The 17,769-nt window shown below is 45.2% G+C and overlaps 1 protein-coding gene across 2 annotated transcripts in view; it reads left to right on the top strand.

Moving 5' to 3' along the window:
• Positions 1-17,769, top strand: part of nbas (NBAS subunit of NRZ tethering complex) — a 339,860-nt gene that overhangs the window by 202,136 nt on the left and 119,955 nt on the right. For both annotated transcript variants that reach the window (XM_038800239.1, XM_038800240.1), the window contains exons 38-39: positions 4,947-5,070; positions 7,773-7,849. In XM_038800239.1, the coding sequence (XP_038656167.1) occupies positions 4,947-5,070; positions 7,773-7,849 (201 nt within the window). The remainder of the gene's footprint in view (positions 1-4,946; positions 5,071-7,772; positions 7,850-17,769) is intronic.

Below are 17,769 nucleotides of genomic sequence, written 5' to 3' on the forward strand. Positions count from 1 at the left end.
GAGGTTGGACTCTGCCAGAAAGTGATTTGAAGCCACAGAATTGTGACCCGGTGCAACTCTGGTGCTACTCCCTCGGCCATATGGAAATTCAGCCCATTGAGTGACACTGATTCATTTCCCAAAAGCTACTTCACGGACTTGACAATTGTAGACTGAAACTTCTCATAGCCGTGTTCTGGCAACCAAAATACACCATCTCCTGAAAGTTGGGGTGGATCTGTACTAACACAAATAGCTTGAGTTGGGAAATATCCTGTTTTGGCAGACCGACCTCAATAGGAAGTCCCTGTCAGACCCTATTTTAGCTCTGGGAATGGGTGGGGAACAGAGAGTGGAGTCTGCCACCCAAGAAGCAGATCAGAGACAGCCGAGGCAGGCTGGTTAAAAATCCCTGCCTTGGCTCTCTGAGACTTTTGGCCAGTTGCTTTGTTAAATATTTGGCCCTCTACCCCTCGCCCTTCACAGCCCATCACCCTCCCCATCCATTCCAATGGCTCTTCATACCCTCCATGCTAATTCATGATCCGCAACCAATCTCCATGGCCCCTTAGAGCCCTCATGCCAACTCATGCCCTCCCACCCAGTGCCCTTACCGCTTAAAACATGCATGCCAACTCATCCAGTTTCCACATGGGCAGACCTCAGGAGCCATTTTGAAATTAACTAAGTAAAACTCAAAATATCTATTATAATTGTCACATATTTTTATAAAAACTCCCAGTCATGAAAGCCTATTCAAAACTTCTAAGCCTCATAAAGTGTGTAATCGCTTATAAGGACAAAGCAACTTCTATTGATTACCCCAATCAGAGTGTAATAAACTTTGAGCTGTTAATCAAGCTGTATACTCGGGACAGCCTGCTGAGATAATTATAGATTTTGGAAAGCAGCCAGTCATCCATAATGGCATAATGATAGCCCTTGGTGAATTGGCAACAAACAGGTATTATAATTGCTAGAACATTTCTTTAAATGTATTTTTATTGAAGTTTTCACGTTTTTAAAATAATAATTATATAATAACAAAGGAAAAAGAGAAAAAATCCATAGGTATCAAAATGTAAAACAGGGACAGCACATAATAAAAGTCATTGCCAACAAAGCAAAAATAATACTGTATGAGTTGGGGACAAAATCCCAACCTGTTCCTCTCACAAATATATTTGTCTGCACCAAACAGGATACAGGCAACAACACCAAGCTGCATCATACCCGTAGCTTTAGAACACAAATACCAAACGACTAAAAAAAGCTCCCAGGAACCCCAAGTTATAGGGCATTACACTGACGCCCACGACACAATCAAACTCCCTTCCAGGCACAGGACAGAGCAGACAATCATCATACACCTACAAGACAGTAAAGAGAGGGCCGAGTACCACACTCTCAAAGAAATCTCAGGTCTCAGACATCAAACCTTGAGTCCAGGGTCTCCCATGGAAAATTAAGAAAAAATTACACAATAAGAACAAACATCAAGCAAGACCCTAGTTATCAAAACCCACCCACCAGGACGCGAGGAAGAACAAGCCACTGGACCATCAACCAACAACACACCCCCTCAGGGAGCACTAGAGCAGCCATAAGACACAATACCAAGAAGCTTCCAGCTGTAAAAGGGGAACCCCGACCCAGGGAGATGGGGGGCTGTCATGGCACCAAAACGGGTGGGGGAAGCCCCCTGGGAGGGAGGGCCAGCCCAATTCCCCCCAGCACGAGGGAACAAAATCCGACAACTAAGATCACTCAGAAGAAACAGGACCACATCAAAAAAGGTCTGCTTATTTAACAATGACACAATGCCCCACCATCTTAACATCCCCCCCCACATGCTCAGGTGACAACCAAGAACAAAATGAGGGACTCAGTGAAAGCCACACTTCCAGGATCCCTCAGAAAAGAGAAAAAGACAAAGGGAAAGAACAAGAACTGTCAGAACTATTTGTGCAAATGGCAGATGGCACGGTGGCACAGTGGTTAGCACTGCTGCTTCACAGCGCCAGGGACCCAGGTTCGATTCTGGTCTTGAGTGACAGTCTGTGTGGAGTTTGCACGCACATTCTCCCAGTGTCTGCGCGGGTTTCCTCCTGTTGCTCCGGTTTCCTCCCACAGTCCAAAGATGTGCAGATTAGGTGGATTGGCCATGCTATATTGCCCTTCGTGTCTAAAGGTTAGGTGGGGGGGGGTTATGGGTTTGCAGAGGAGTGGGTTGAGGTAGGGCCTCCTGCACTGTAAGGATTCTATGATTCTTCTATGATCTGTCCTGGCTACTGTCCAAGTCCAGTAAAAATGGATAAGAGCTCAGCACCGTCATAAAAGACTCATGATAACCTGACCACAGGAACTTCCACATAACCCCAGCACTTTCACCCCATCAAAATTGCATTAGCCTAATCATGGCGATATACTATTTCCCCCACCCGGGAAAAAGGGACATACAAATTGGCCCAAACCAATGAGAAACCTCAGCATTAAGAAAGGAGAAGTATCAAGACACCAAAATTGCAGGCGCCTCTCAAGACAGGGTTCCCCACTACCCCGACACACCTGCCCTTCCAGGTGGGAGAGCGGAAACCCCCCCTGCCTCCCGGGGGGGGGGGGGGGGGGGGGGGAGACCCATTCGGGTCACGGAACTATCATCCATAAGGGTTACTCGGGGCCTCAGAAAACTTGTCTTCAGAAAAGTACCAACAGCAGCAGAAAGAGAGGCATGTCAAAAGACTGACTCGCTCTTCGGGAAAAGACAAATATAACTTGGATGTACTTCTGAGGCTGTATAAGGCTCTGGTCAGACCGCATTTGGAGTATTGTGATCAGTTTTGGGCCCCGTATCTAAGGAAGGATGTGTCGACCTTGGAAAGAGTCCAGAGGAGGTTCACAAGAATGATCCCTGAATGAAGAGCGTGTCAGATGAGGAACGGTTGAGGACTCTGGGTCTGTACTCATTGGAGTTTAGAAGGGTGAGGGGGTATCTTATTGAAACTTGTGGATGCGGAGAGGATGTTTCCACTTGTAGGAAAAACTAGAACCAGAAAGCACAGTCTCAGAATAAAGGGACAAATCTTTAAAGCTGAGGTGAGGAGGACTTTCTTCAGCCCGAGGGTGGTGAATCTGAGGAACTCTTTGCCGCAGAAGGCTGTGGAGTCCAAATCACTGAATGTCTTTAAGGCAGAGATAGATAGGTTCTTGATTAATACGGGGATCGGGGGTTATGTGGAGAAGGCTCCACTCCCTCCACCATAAGGATTGTCAGACAGAATCCAAATACATTTAGGATAATGAATAAAGTCTGTGCACAAATCCCGCATTCACCATTCTGCTTAATATGATGTGCACTTGTTAAATCAGTGTAATCAACATTATTCACTTCCCTGTAAACGGATAAAATTGACAACATCAAGCCGACAGCAATATTCAAGAGGGAGCAAAGTCCAGGATAACAACTCAGATGCGGAAATGCAAGGCAGTCCTCAGGATAAAGACTTCTGCTTCACTGGCGCACAAAGAAAGCCAAAATCAAGGATAAATCAAGATCAATGAACACCCATGAGGATCTCTGAAGGAATTTGATGATCGATGCATGAAGCCCCATTACTTCCACAATGCCATCTCACCAGAACAGAGGCGGTGAACAACCTAAGGTCCGGCCTTGGGATGACTCGCTCGGCTACCTCCAACACTTCACAATCGACATCCGGAATAGGGCAACACAGGATTATTGATTGGAAGACTACACTAACCCAGGCATAGAATACTGGATTAAATGTGCTCCATCGAATTTAATTTGCCCTGCCTCCAGATCGAGATTCCCAAATAAATTGCACCCAATTCTCGAACTCAACTGGGAACTTCTCCAATGCCTCAGCTCAGCAACTGGATTCAGCAGCACTTCTCTCTTGTTCCCCTTTATCTCCCGACTCAAATCAGGATGGACAACAGGCCAAGCAGCAGGAATTCAACCGTACAGAGGCGGGCTATCACCAAGTACAGGGCTCTCTCTATTGCAAGGACCCTCTCATGTGCTGCCATTGCCTTCATGAAAACTCCTGGAATTGGGCCTTGCCTACCTGTACTTCAGAGCCAAGATTTCTAGCCAAAACAGCATCTTTGTTGGTTCCCAACCTCAGTCGAGGCACTCCACCCTCCAGACTGGAGCCCGCTCAAAGGCAACTGTGCCACTAAAGGCAGGGGCCCACCCGAACTCCTTTCAACCACTATGAATAAGCAAAGATTTAAACAACCAACACGGCTTTATCATGCAAAAACACCAACCAACAATTCTCAGAACATAAACCAAGAAAAGACAAAAGAAATCTGCACAAGGATGAAAAGACGATTGAAAGATGAGCAGAACCAGAGCTCGTGAAACTCAGCTGCTCCTGTGCTCGTATTATGTCTAGAACAAATTTCTTTTCAAATATTACTAACACGGGCAGCCTGTTTGTTTTATTTTTAAAGGACTAAAGTTTAAACTAACTTCACATCATGACCATTCTACAGACCTTATCCACCCTTCAGAGCATTTTCATTTGCTCTAGAAATTCATAATTCCCACACTGCTGATTAAAACCCTTGCTGCAGCACAAATGGGGCCTGTTTCAACTCAACACCGAGTCAAATAGCCCTGGTAACTTGGGGCTCCCCTCATGTGTGAGTCATGCTCCGCCCCATTCCCTGACCAGCTAAAATGCGATCTGTCAGAAATAGGGGCAGGACTTTGCATCCCAGTCCTGCCTGTCATTTTTTAAAGGTCCACAGAGTTTCCACACCTCCGCAAAAAAAAAACAGGCCTTCATAGTTTCCAGCAATGCGTAAAGAGTGATGAGTAAGGAAGGAAGAAAGGTTGTCCACCAAACAATCCTCCTGGGCTTTGCAGGTGGCTCAGATAGTAATATTTAATTTTATTCGTCTCTGTGACGCTCCAAATATTTTTTTATTTTCCACAGGATGAAATAAACTATGCTAGTTACAAGTACAGTGCTCTGGAGAACTTTGCAGAAGTTTTGCTGAGAGCTGGGAAACTATCTGAAACCAAAAGTGAAGGGGGAAATCTATTTCCTGCAACAGAAGGTAAAATTTACCCTCAGTAGCACATATTGAACATGTATTAGGTTTTACGTCATGTTCAGTTCTGACACTTTTGTTTACTTGTGCCACAGAGGTGTTACTGAAAGCATTACAAATTACACTTGGGTATATCCCTTAATATATTATACATGTGTATATATAATGACTAAAAATCATGTAGTGCAGACATTGGATCAACAATATTACTTTATCCAGCTATAGAATGCAGCTATGTGAATGATATGTTTTTTAAACGTGTATGAAGGAACCCATCCTTATTTTCCATTTGTTGCTAATGTAAGCTATTGACCATTTACAGTTTTGTAAAATATATCAAACTCAAGGCGAGTGTCACTTTTAGAGGAAGCATTTTGTAGTTAATAATGTGGTGACAAAAGGTTTGTTAACAAACTGTTTTTCCACGTAATCTTTTTGTTTTCAGCCCATTGATGGCAGAATATTCTGTTGTATGTGGAAAGCAATAGATGAAAAATGAGAAACACTCTTAAGGCAGTTGAATTATCTTACTTATTTCCTAACACGTCATTAAAATAAAGTGTGATGATCATGTGCGATGTGTGTGTGCGTGTATGTACATGTATTGTCTGAACTATGCATCATATGTGAGGCAGCTAGTTAATTCAATGTCTGATCATTGGGTCGCACTGAATTTTATGGGGAAAAAAAGTGATTCAATTGAGATCTAAAATGATTTAAAAAACAGCAAAGCTTGATGCTATCCTTGGATGTTGTTTACTCAGTAAGTTTATTCTTATTCTAGCTCTTATTTGGCTATTTCATGTAAATTTTAAAGTACACTGAAACATAATTATAAAAGGAATACTACCTTCATGGGGTTTATATAAATTTCCTGCTCATTAAATTATATAGCCCATCTGGTTCTTTCAGGAAGATAATCTGCCAACTTTACCCGTTCTGGCCTACATGTGATTCCAGACCCAAAGCAATGTGGTTGACTTCTAACTGCCCCCTCAAGGGCAATTAGGGATGGGCAATAAATGCTGGCACAGTCTGCGACGCCTACTTCCCATGAATGAATAAAAACAAAATTACCATTATGATTTCAAGAAACAAAACTGCTGGATGAATTATTATCCATTCAGAGTTTATATGATGTGGAAGGCATAAATTTTTATGTTTTATGTTTGTAAGAGAATTGAATAATTTCCATGGAATCTCTAATATCTAATTGATGAGCCTTCACCTGTTTAAATTATAGTTCAATTGCTAGTCATTGAAAACAATGGAGTGCCAGAAACTGCTTTTCAATCAATCATCCTTTGATTAAAAACCCTTTTCAATAATGGGAGTTGATATCTTCAATGGATTTAGGAAACAAGTCATTTTCTGGGTATGTTAATCGTGTGTCATCCAATCTAATTTGTTTCTTGTGCAAAGCTATTGTGCAACTATTACAAAAGACCAAAACTTTTCATTACTGTAAATTGGTCATGAGTTTTTTTAAGTTACTTGTCCGGTGCTATTTGAGAAATAATGATAGAGTACAAAATTCTTAGGAACCAATCAGTAGCATTTTCTTTAAAATAAAAAGCTAATTTGTTATCTGAAAATAATGTTCAATTGGATTTCATTTTGTGCCTTAAGGAACAATCACTAGATAGCCTGATCTAAATGAACAATCTCTAGATACAGGATTTGCTGCATGAAAATCAGAAATTATGACTTTTTTAAGAAAAGACAATTCGAGAGAACTGAACGGCACAGCAGATTCAAATACTAGCCTTTAATTTTTAATGCAAGGGTGTAATCCACTAAAGATTGACGGGATAAAGTATCACATCAGTTGGTATCAGGTGAAATAATTGTCGGCAAATTGTGCCTAGTTCTCGTGAACGTGACCTATAACACAAAAGTATCTCATTCAGAGTTCCTTTACTGATCTCACTCAACCCCTGGTTACAGTGGTTGCTATGAGAAATAGAAATATCTCACAGCGCAGTAGGGGATTCATTTTTTGGAGCTTAGTTTCCTTTTCAGAGCAATGACAAGGATTGATCTTCTGTTTTGACGTTCTTTCTTTCAGTGCAGGATGGATTAGACAAAGTGGGAAATTCTGTTCTCCAATCCAGTCTTCCTCATTTGGCCAACACTAACAACCAAAAGAAATTGGGTTTTTCATCATTTTTCTCACTGCTATTTATGGAACTCTGCAATTTAATTCTCTTGCTTAACTCCTCTGTGCTTTGGAATTTACCTGATATCATGTTTTGTTATGTTTCTCAGAAAGATCCCAAAGCACGTTGAAGTGTCAGGCAGGAGGAATTTAGTTAAAGCAGCTTTCCACAAACAGGAATTAGATAAATGAGCTGTTTGAGACTAGTACCTGCCTAGACTAATGAGAAGCAGTGTTGAGTTACTTCTGGCTCAATTTGCTCACCGAAAAAGCTAAAGAAGGGATGGGTACATCATGTTCAGAACCCAGTTTGATTAAAATGTTAATGTTCGAGAAAAACCCAAAGAACAATCCATAGATTCCAAAACGTTCATGAAAATTGTGAAATGGAGATTAACAATCAATTTTACTGAGGCTAGTCGGTGTGTGCCATTCAGTTATGCTAACAATTGGGACACAAATTTTATTATGAGTTAATTTTACTGGATTATTGAGGATTACTAAAATCATCTATCTAATTTATTTTTAATTCTCTACTTTCTTTTGACAGTTCTTTTGCAACTAGCCAGCGATGCTTTACCCAAGGATATGGCCCTAGCCCTAGCCTACCTTCTGGCCTTACCTCAGGTAAGATAATACTTAAAATTCTACTTGGGCATGTAATGTGCAGTTTTAAAAGAATGCTACAGGTAAAACTTTACTGTAGCTTTACCTTTATATTTCTGTAACCCCTTGAAGCCTTCACTTGAAAATAAATTATGCCCAGCTTCAACTTTTTAAAAGTTTTTACAGACAGTGATCACTCAGTTGGTTGTTTAGCTATTGCGGGAGCGAAGAGACTGAAACATAGTTTCTGTTTTTGGTCTCCGCTCCCAACAATTAGTAGAGGGAGAGGAGTTCAAATATTTGAGAGTAATGTTTCTATATAGGCCTTATCTTGGGCACAATGACCTGTCAAAAATAACGGGCTGGATTCTTCCTTTCTGAGGCTACGTACCGGCGCAAATGGAGAATCCACTGGAGGTTCACGACAGGAAAATCGGTGTGAACCCCTCACTGATTCCGGTCCCGGTGATGGACTAGCACAGGCGGCGCATTAAACTCCAGCTGATTGCGCTGAAAATGGCCGGGTCCCGGGCCGCGCTTGTGCAGGGCTGACAGTCTGCAGCGGTCGCACCATAAAACATGGCGCCGGCCGTATGTGAACCCTAACCCGCCAACCGCCACCCCAAAGGCCACCCCCCAGCCCTAGCAGAAGCCCCCTCGGCCAACGGCACATATGCCGGCTGAATGCGGTGGTGCTGGACACTGCCGCAGCCGACAAGCCATGTTCCTGACCACTGGGACTACATGTGGTCTGCACCGTCAGGAATGTGGCCCATTGGGGGTGGGGCATCGTGGGTGGGCCGGCTGATGACGCAGCAACAGCGTTGAAACAGCGCACGTCACGATGACGATGAGTGGAGATTGGAGGGGATGGAGCACGGCGAACCGGCATTGACTCTGATTCCAGTTTCGGAATCCATTCTACTCCTGATTGCCGATCACAATGTTGGTGTCGGGCTATGGAGAGGCCAGCCCAATATGTTCCTCAAACCGGTATTCAAACAAATAATTAAATACAAAAAAAGGTTGTTGAAGTGATTGTGTGGGGCAGTGTTTTAAATTTCTGCAGCTAGGGTTGAATACAACTCCATCTTATAGGTAGAAATTTTCATTCTAATGCCCTGTACTGATCTTGACAACTTAGTCAACTCGGTACTAAGTTGATGTCCACAGTATAAAACTGATCATACCTCAGCACTTAAGCTGATAATATATCCCTTAGCGAAAGTATAAAATGCTAGTGAAGAAGGCAAATTTTGCACTGTAGTAGTTGGAGTTGAGACTTTTCACCAAACTGTTTTAAGTCTGAGCTTACATTGTTTCTACTCATATGCAAAACGTGGCAAAAATAAGTTTATTACCTTCAACATAACTTTTGAATACATCAAATCGATTGAACATTAGAGAGGCTCTGTTTCTCCTGCTATACTTGGGTCAAATGGCTTTCCCAACCACAGTAGTAAAACTACTCATTGAACTTCATAGTCTCACCTTCCTTATTTTGATCATCTCTTCAAAAAATTACAACCACCCCCTCCAAATACTGATTTGCATTCTTCTGACCTCTTGTGTATCACCCCGCCTTTCACCCTGAAAGCTCACCCCTTTCACCAAGCTTTCAGTAACTACTCCCAATATCTCCTCCTTTGCTCAGTGTCCAATTCTTCGGGAACAGTTCTTGCTTTTTTTCCATTGCCCTGTAAATTAAACTTCGGTGAAAGACATATACATATTTTTTCCACATTAGAATCCCTATTTAAAGATGCCTTCTGATGGTGACATGTAGGTGGAGACCGCACATTAGGTGGCTCCCGCTAGAGTCTCAGGTTTTTGGACTTTTATGCCTGGTTTCAGGGGTACTTTGTGAATGAGTTGGTGTGGGAAGTTGCAATGAGGGTATGAAATGTCAAAGACCCAGAAGAAGGGGGCGAGCGAAGTCCGCCATCGAGCGAGTTGGTGAGTCCTGCAGGAAGAAAGATGACGGGTGCTGGGTCACTGGATGGAACCGCTCTCCTCGCAGTGGAAACTCTGACCGAGGTGATGCCGGGGAGTTCAAGAGACTGTTTGCCAAGCATGTAACGGTGCTGTGGGAGATGACAATTGCGATGAAAGAGTGAGTGGAGGAGGCGATGGCTCCGGTAAAGGGAGCAGTGATGAAGGTGTCGGTCGAGGTGCGAGAGCAAGGAGAGAAGTTGAAGGGGGTGGAGGAGGCATTGTTGCAGCACATTGACCAGTTCAGGTAGATGGGTGAGGAGCTGCGGAGGGTGGCGGTGGCTAACAAAGGACTCAGCTAAGGTGAAGGACCAAGAGAGCAGTCAAGGAGACAAAATCTGCAGATCATGGGCCTGCCTGAGGAGGTGGAGGCCCAAGGCCGACCAAGTACTTCACAAAGATGCTGGCAGAGTTGATGGAGGAGGGAGAATAACCCTAGCTCAATGAGTTGAATAGAGCACATCAGTCACTCAGACCAAAGCCCAAAGCAAATGATCCACTCAGGGAAGCTATAATCTGCTTTCATAAGTTCCATGTGAAGGAGAAGGTCTCGAGTTCAGCGAAGCAGAGACGAGGTCAAGTGGGAAGGTGTTGGTATACGATTAAATCAAGATCTGATGGCGGAGCTGGCGAGAATGTGCGTGGTGAGGTGGCAATGTATAACAGTGGTGTGAGGTTCAGAGTGGTCTACCTTGCAAAGTTGCGAATGACGCACAACTTGAGGGATTTCTATTTCAAGACTGGTGGAGGCGCCAGAGGCTTTGCTGAAGGACTGGGAATGAAATGAGTGTTGGGACTTGGTCGGTTTGAGGGGATGGGGATTGTGGGTTTTTTTCTTTGAAGGGTTTCTATTTGATGCGGGTTTTTAATTTTTCTGACTTTTGAATGGGGGGGGGAGGTAGTTTACCTTTGTTTATATTTGTTCACATATGCATGGGGTTTTGGGTTTGTCTTTGTTCTGTGGGTGGTTTTGTACTGTTCTTTAATATGAGGGAGATGGGGGATTGTTGGGATATGTGGGGCTGGTTTACTGAGGAGAGGAATGGGAGGAGTGGGGTTTTTGGCAGGGGTCACCGCACTAGTGAAGGTTAACTAATGGTCAGGAGTGTGGTGGGGGAGAGGCCGTGATCATTGGAACCTGGTCGAACAGGTTTCGATGGGCCTGGAAAGTGTGAAAGGTCAGGGAAGAGGATCAATACTGGAAAAGGTTTTTCAAGAGGTAGTGGATCAGGCATTCTGGGAGGGTGGGAGGGAGGGGGTTTGACAGTAACAAAAGGGTGGGTTACGCCAGGTCAGAGGGGCAACGTTCGGGGTTATGATGATGATGGAAGGAGGGAGGGGAGGGGGGGGGGGGGGGTGGGGGGGGGGGGGTGAGACCCACGGTCAGAATAGTGACGTGAAATGTGAGGGGGTTAGGGGGACTAGTGAAGAGATAAAGAGTTTTCAGGGTTTGACAGGGCTCGGGAGGTAGCAATATTGGTGGGCAAGATGGTGAAGTTTCAGATAATAATCTTATACACTTTTATTATTGTCACAAGTAGGCTTACATTAACACTGCAATGAAGTTACTGTGAAAAGCACCTAGTCGCTACATCCCGGCGCCTGTTGGGTACACTGAGGGAAAATTCAGAATGTCCAATTCACCTAAAAAGCACGTCTTCTGGGACTTGTAGGAGGAAACTGGAGCGCCTGGAGGAAACCTACGCAGACACGGGGAGAACATGCAGACTCCGCACAGATAGTGGCCCAAGCCGGAATCGAACCTGGAACCCTGGTGCTGTGGAGCAACAGTGCAAACCACTGTGCTACTGGAGAAGGTGGTGGCTGATCAGGGGGGCAGGAACGTGGTAGTGACGGGTCCATTAGAGGGGAGGGTTGTGACGCTGGTGAGCGTATATGGTCACAACTGGAACGATGCAGGGTTTGTGAGGAGCGTGCTGGGTGCCATCCCGGAATTGGATACCCGTGAGCTGATAGTAGAAGGGGACTGGAATGTAGTGTTGGAACCGATGGTGGACAGATCTCAGCCGCGCTCACTGATACAGCTGAGGAGGGTGAAGGTGTTGGCTGAGTTGATGAGAGAGATTTAAATAGTCGCTCTGTGGTGGTTTTTGCATCCAAGGGATTGAGAGTATTTGTTTTTCTCCTTGGTGCACAAGGTGTATTCGAGGATTGAGTTTTTTGTGGTGGGAAAACTGCTGATGTCTGGGGTTAAGAGGTTGGAGAACCCAGCAATTGTGATTTCAGATCTCGCTCTGCATTGGATGGATGTGGTTTTCGAGAAGGGGGCAGCTCAGAGGCTGGGGTTGAACATAGAACATAGAACATAGAACGATACAGCGCAGTACAGGCCCTTCGGCCCTCGATGTTGCACCGACATGGAAAAAATCTAAAGGCCATCTAACCTACACTATGCCCTTACCATCCATATGCTTATCCAATAAACTTTTAAAATGCCCCCAATGTTGGCGAGTTCACTACTGTTGCAGGTAGGGCATTCCACGGCCTCACCACTCTTTGCGTAAAAAACCCACCTCTGACCTCTGTCCTATATCTATTACCCCTCAATTTAAGGCTATGTCCCCTCGTGCTAGCCACCTCCATCCGCGGGAGAAGTCTCTCGCTGTCCACCCTATCTAACCCTCTGATCATTTGTATGCCTCTATTAAGTCACCTCTTAACCTTCTTCTCTCTAACGAAAACAACCTCAAGTCCATCAGCCTTTCCTCATAAGATTTTCCCTCCATACCAGGCAACATCCTGGTAAATCTCCTCTGCACCCGTTCCAAAGCTTCCACGTCCTTCCTATAATGAGGCGACCAGAACTGTACGCAATACTCCAAATGCGGCCGTACTAGAGTTTTGTACAACTGCAACATGACCTCATGGCTCCGGAACTCAATCCCTCTACCAATAAAGGCCAACACACCATAGGCCTTCTTCACAACCCTATCAACCTGGGTGGCAACTTTCAGGGATCTATGTACATGGACACCGAGATCCCTCTGCTCATCCACACTACCAAGAATTTTACCATTAGCCAAATATTCCACATTTCTGTTATTCTTTCCAAAGTGAATCACCTCACACTTCTCCACATTAAACTCCATTTGCCACCTCTCAGCCCAGCTCTGCAGCTTATCTATGTCCCTCTGTAACCTGCAACATCCTTCCGCACTGTCTACAACTCCACCGACTTTAGTGTCATCAGCAAATTTACTCACCCATCCTTCCGCGCCCTCCTCTAGGTCATTTATAAAAATGACAAACAGCAACGGCCCCAGAACAGATCCTTGTGGTACGCCACTCGTAACTGAACTCCATTCTGAACATTTCCCATCAACTACCACTCTCTGTCTTCTTTCAACTAGCCAATTCTGATCCACATCTCTAAATCACCCTCAATCCCCAGCCTCTGTATTTTCTGCAATAGCCGACCGTGGGGAACCTTATCAAACGCTTTACTGAAATCCATATACACCACATCAACTGCTCTACCCTCGTCAACCTGTTCAGTCACCTTCTCAAAGAACTCGATAAGGTTTGTGAGGCATGACCTACCCTTCACAAAACCATGCTGACTGTCCCTAATCATATTATTCCTATCTAGGTGATTATAAATCGTATCTTTTATAATCCTCTCCAAGACTTTACCCACCACAGACGTTAGGCTCACCGGCCTATAGTTACCGGGGTTATCTCTACTCCCCTTCTTGAACAAAGGGACCACATTTGCTATCCTCCAGTCCTCTGGCACTATTCCTGTAGCCAACGATGACCTAAAAATCAAAGCCAAAGGCTCAGCAATCTCTTCCCTGGCTTCCCAGAGAATCCTAGGATAAATCCCATCCGGCCCCGGGGACTTATCTATTTTCACCTTGTCCAGAATTGCCAACACTTCTTCCCTACGCACCTCAATGCCATCTATTCTAATAGCCTGGGTCTCAGCATTCTCCTCTACAATATTATCTTTTTCTTGAGTGAATACTGACGAAAAGTATTCATTTAGTGGTTGAGAATGGATGTGGGCCTATTTGCGGACCGGAGCTTCTGACAAGGTTGGGAAAGTGACTGAGGAGTATGTGGGGTTTAATTTCACGGGGGAGGTCTCGGGGGGGGGTGGTCTGGGAGGCTCTGAAGGCAGTGGTGAGGGGTGAGGTGATCTCATTTAAGGCTAAGGTTAATAGAAAGGAATGCGGATGATAGAAAGGATCTTGGAGGTAGATGGGAGGTACGCAGGGGACCTGGACCCGGCTCTCCTGACAAAGAGGAAAGTGTTGCAGACGGCGTTCGACCTATTCTCTACGGGGAAAGCAGTGCGTCAGTTGAGAAGGGCGAGAAAATCCGCCTATGAGTATGGGGAGAAGGCAGGGCATTGGTTGGTGGCTCAGCTCCAGCTCCGGAGGAAGGTCGCAGCGAGGGAGATAGTTTGGGTGCTGAACAAGGCGGGGAGGAGTTGGCTCCAGATAAGATTAATAAGGCGTTTGCGGAATTTTATAGGGATTTGTATAGGTCGAAGGAGGTGTGGGAGATGAGGGAGTTTCTAGGTGGGGTGGAATGTCCGATGTAGGGAGAGGCGGAGAGGGCAGGGTTGGAGGAGTTAATTGGGGAGTAGGAGGTGAAGCTGGCGATTGGGTGGATGAAGGCAGTGAGGCCCAATGGGTTCCAGCTCAACTTTTATAAAACATTTAAGGACAAGTTGGCATCGTTGATGGTGGGAATGTTTGAGGGCACCTTGGGTGTCTTGCCGCAAACAATGGGGGAGGCTTCCATCTCGTCATTGTCACAGAAGGACAAGGATCCGGTGGAGTGTGGGTCATATAGGCCCATATCTCTGCTGAATGTAAATGCCAACATACTGGAAAAGGTGTTGGCATTAAGGTTGGAAGGGTGTCTCCCAAAGGTGATCTGTGAGGACCAGACGGGGTTTGTAAAAGAAAACAACTGTTGTTGAATATGAGGAGGTCGTTGAATGTGGTGCTTTCTCCCGCAGAGGGGAGGGAGATAGATGTGGAGAAGGTATTTGACCGGTGTGGTGTGGAGTTATTTGGTGGTGGTACTGGAGAAATTTGGGATTGGGCCAAAGTTTGTGACGTGGGTGCAGCTACTATATAAGGAGCCGATGGCGAGCATGCGTACAAACAGTATGAATTCAAGGCATTTTGTATTACATCGGGATATGAGGCAGGGATGCCCCGTGTCTCCCCCGCTGTTTGCTTTGGCTGTAGAGCCCTTGGCCATTGCACTGAGGAGCTTGGGGTAGGGGAAGGGGATCATGGGGTGGGGGGCAGATATGGGAAACATTTCTTGTAAAACTTACAGATTACCCTCCAAAATTCCGTCTGTTATTGCCGTGGTTACAATCAAGCGCTCTTGATAGGATGTCAGGAAACTTACCTGAATGGTTGTAGAAACTATGGACATTGGCTACAAGGTCAGGTCAGGTTGGAGAAGCTAGGATTCTTCTGTTTTGAGCAAAGGAGACTGAAGGGAGATTTCAATAGCTAATTGTACAAGAACTAGGGGATACAGATTTACGGTTTTGAGCAAGAAATGTAGGGAATTTGTGAGGACGAAGCGAGTGGCAATGATCTGCAATTCATTTCCTGTGAGTATGGTGGAAGCAAACAATTTCAAAAGGAAACATGTGACCAAAGTAGAGATGGAGCCGTAGCACTGGAGAATGTAACCGAGATGAGAAAGTGTGAAGACTTTCAATGTACAGTTTTAAATTTTAGACTGTAGAGAACTGGAAGCTAATGTATATCATCATGGGTGCGATAGACAATCATGTTTAAGATATGGGTGGCAGGGATTTGGATGAGCCAAAGTTTATATAGCATAGAAGGGCAGGAGACCATTAGGAATTTTGGAATATTTGAGCCTAAAGGTGACAGAAGTATGAATTATACTTTTTTAACCTTCTTTCGGAGATGGCAAAAGTCTGATTCAGTATGCAGTAATGGCTGGAAAGAGGGTTGGAATTGGTGCCATGGGTTGGCCGGGGGGGGGGGGGGGGGGGGGGGGGGGGGTGGACTGATGAGGGGGGGTGGGCCCGGTTGCAAATGCTTCAAACTTATCCTGGTTTGGCTTGAACAAATGCTGGCTCATCTGAGACAGAATGCCAGACAAGTAGTTTGGCAATTCAAGGGCAGTGAGGGATAGGGGTGGTGGTCAAAATAGTTGCTCAGAAAGTAGAACTGTCTATCATGAGCATGAATATGGAAAGTGTATGTATTTGGATTATATCACCAAGGGGTGACAGGTAGGCAAGATAGAGAATGAGGCAAAGATCCTTGGAGAATTCCAGAGGAACAGCATAGGGAGGGGGCGAAATGCCTTTACTGGTGATTCCCTGGGTACAATTGGATCGGCAAGAGTAAGGGTAGTCCCACTGAAATAAACAATGGAACAGAGGCTTTGAAGTAGCGTTATGTGGCTGAGCACGGTTGAAGGGGTGATGAGGGAAGATAATACACCTGGTTACTGTTACAAAGGATGTAATTTGTTTTTCAAAATCATTTTATTGGCATTTCTCATATTTATAAACAATTGAATATATACATCACATTTCTTTTACCCATGTTAATTTATTTTATTGTACAGAAACAGTTATTTTGTCTATTTTTTAAAATAAATTTAGAGTAGCCAATTATTTTTTCCAATTAAGGGGCAATTTAGCATGGCCAATCCACCTACCCTGCACATCTTTTGGGTTGTGGGGGTGAAACCCACGCAGGCACGGGGAGAATGTGCAAACTCCTTACGGATAGTGACTCAGAGCCGGGATTCGAACCCGGGTCCTTAGCGCCGTAGGCAGCAATGCTAACCACTGTGCCACCGTGCTGCCCATTTTGTCTATCTTTTAATTGGTCCTATGTACGTTTGGCCGCCCTCTGGTTCAGTCTATGGTCTTCTTCCCCTCCCCTTGCGTACGCCCCTGTCCCTTCCCCCTACCCTTGTTGGCTTCAGCTGTGCTTTGCTTTTATTTTCATGGGGGGGGGGGGGGGTGACCCTTTGTCAAAGCTAGTCATCTGGACTCGAAACGTTAGCTCTTTTCTCTCCCTACAGATGCTGTCAGACCTGCTGAGATTTTCCAGCATTTTCTCTTTGGTTTCAGATTCCAGCATCCACAATAATTTGTTTTTATCTGTTGTCGAAGGCTGGCAAGTTCAGAGAGATAGTAGTATTTTATTTAGGAGGGGGCTGATGACATTGGTTTTCAAAGGGAGGGGGGAGCCATTTAGAGGTCATCCAGAAGGGGGGGGGGGGGGCAGTCTGCAGGGTAAGCTTGGTGGTCAGCATGTTAATGCAGCTGCCATTGAGGGAGCAGGTGCTGGGGTCAAGAGAAAGTATTAAAAGGGGTGAGGCATAAGCGAGAGAACATTTCAGCGCTGCTGCAGAGGAGAGGTTTGATTTGGTGAGGAAGCGGAATGCTAAGCAAAGCACTAAAAGTAACTGTGGGCATATTCAAGATTAAATCGAGCCTGTGATGAATGGTAGGAGCAAAATTTAAACAAAGGATGGTTTGGAGTAGGAATTGCAAATGAGAGCAAACTCAAAGGCAGAAAGGAAAGGAGCCGTGGCTCTGAAGCTAGGAGAGGAGACAAGGGAGAGAAAGGAACCAAGAATTAAAAAAATAGAGATATTGGTATCGAGTCAGAAGCAGCAGTTAAAATGCACATAAAAATTCAGACAATATGTATGTTTCCGGACCTTAATTTCACCTAAACAGAGATATGCAGCAACAGCATACTATCAATGAGCTAAAAGTAAGGGGCGGTTTTCTCCGACCCCCCCCCCCCCCCCCCCCCCCCCCCCCCCCCGCAGGGTCGGGAATCGCCCGGGGCCGGCGTAAATCCCACCCCCACCGTGGCCGGAAATTCTCTGCCACCCGGGAATCGGCGGGGGTGGGAATCACGCCGCACTGGTCGGTGGTCCCCCCGCGG

Source organism: Scyliorhinus canicula, chromosome 6, assembly GCF_902713615.1.
Source record: "Scyliorhinus canicula chromosome 6, sScyCan1.1, whole genome shotgun sequence".
Taxonomy (NCBI): Eukaryota; Metazoa; Chordata; class Chondrichthyes; order Carcharhiniformes; family Scyliorhinidae; genus Scyliorhinus; species Scyliorhinus canicula.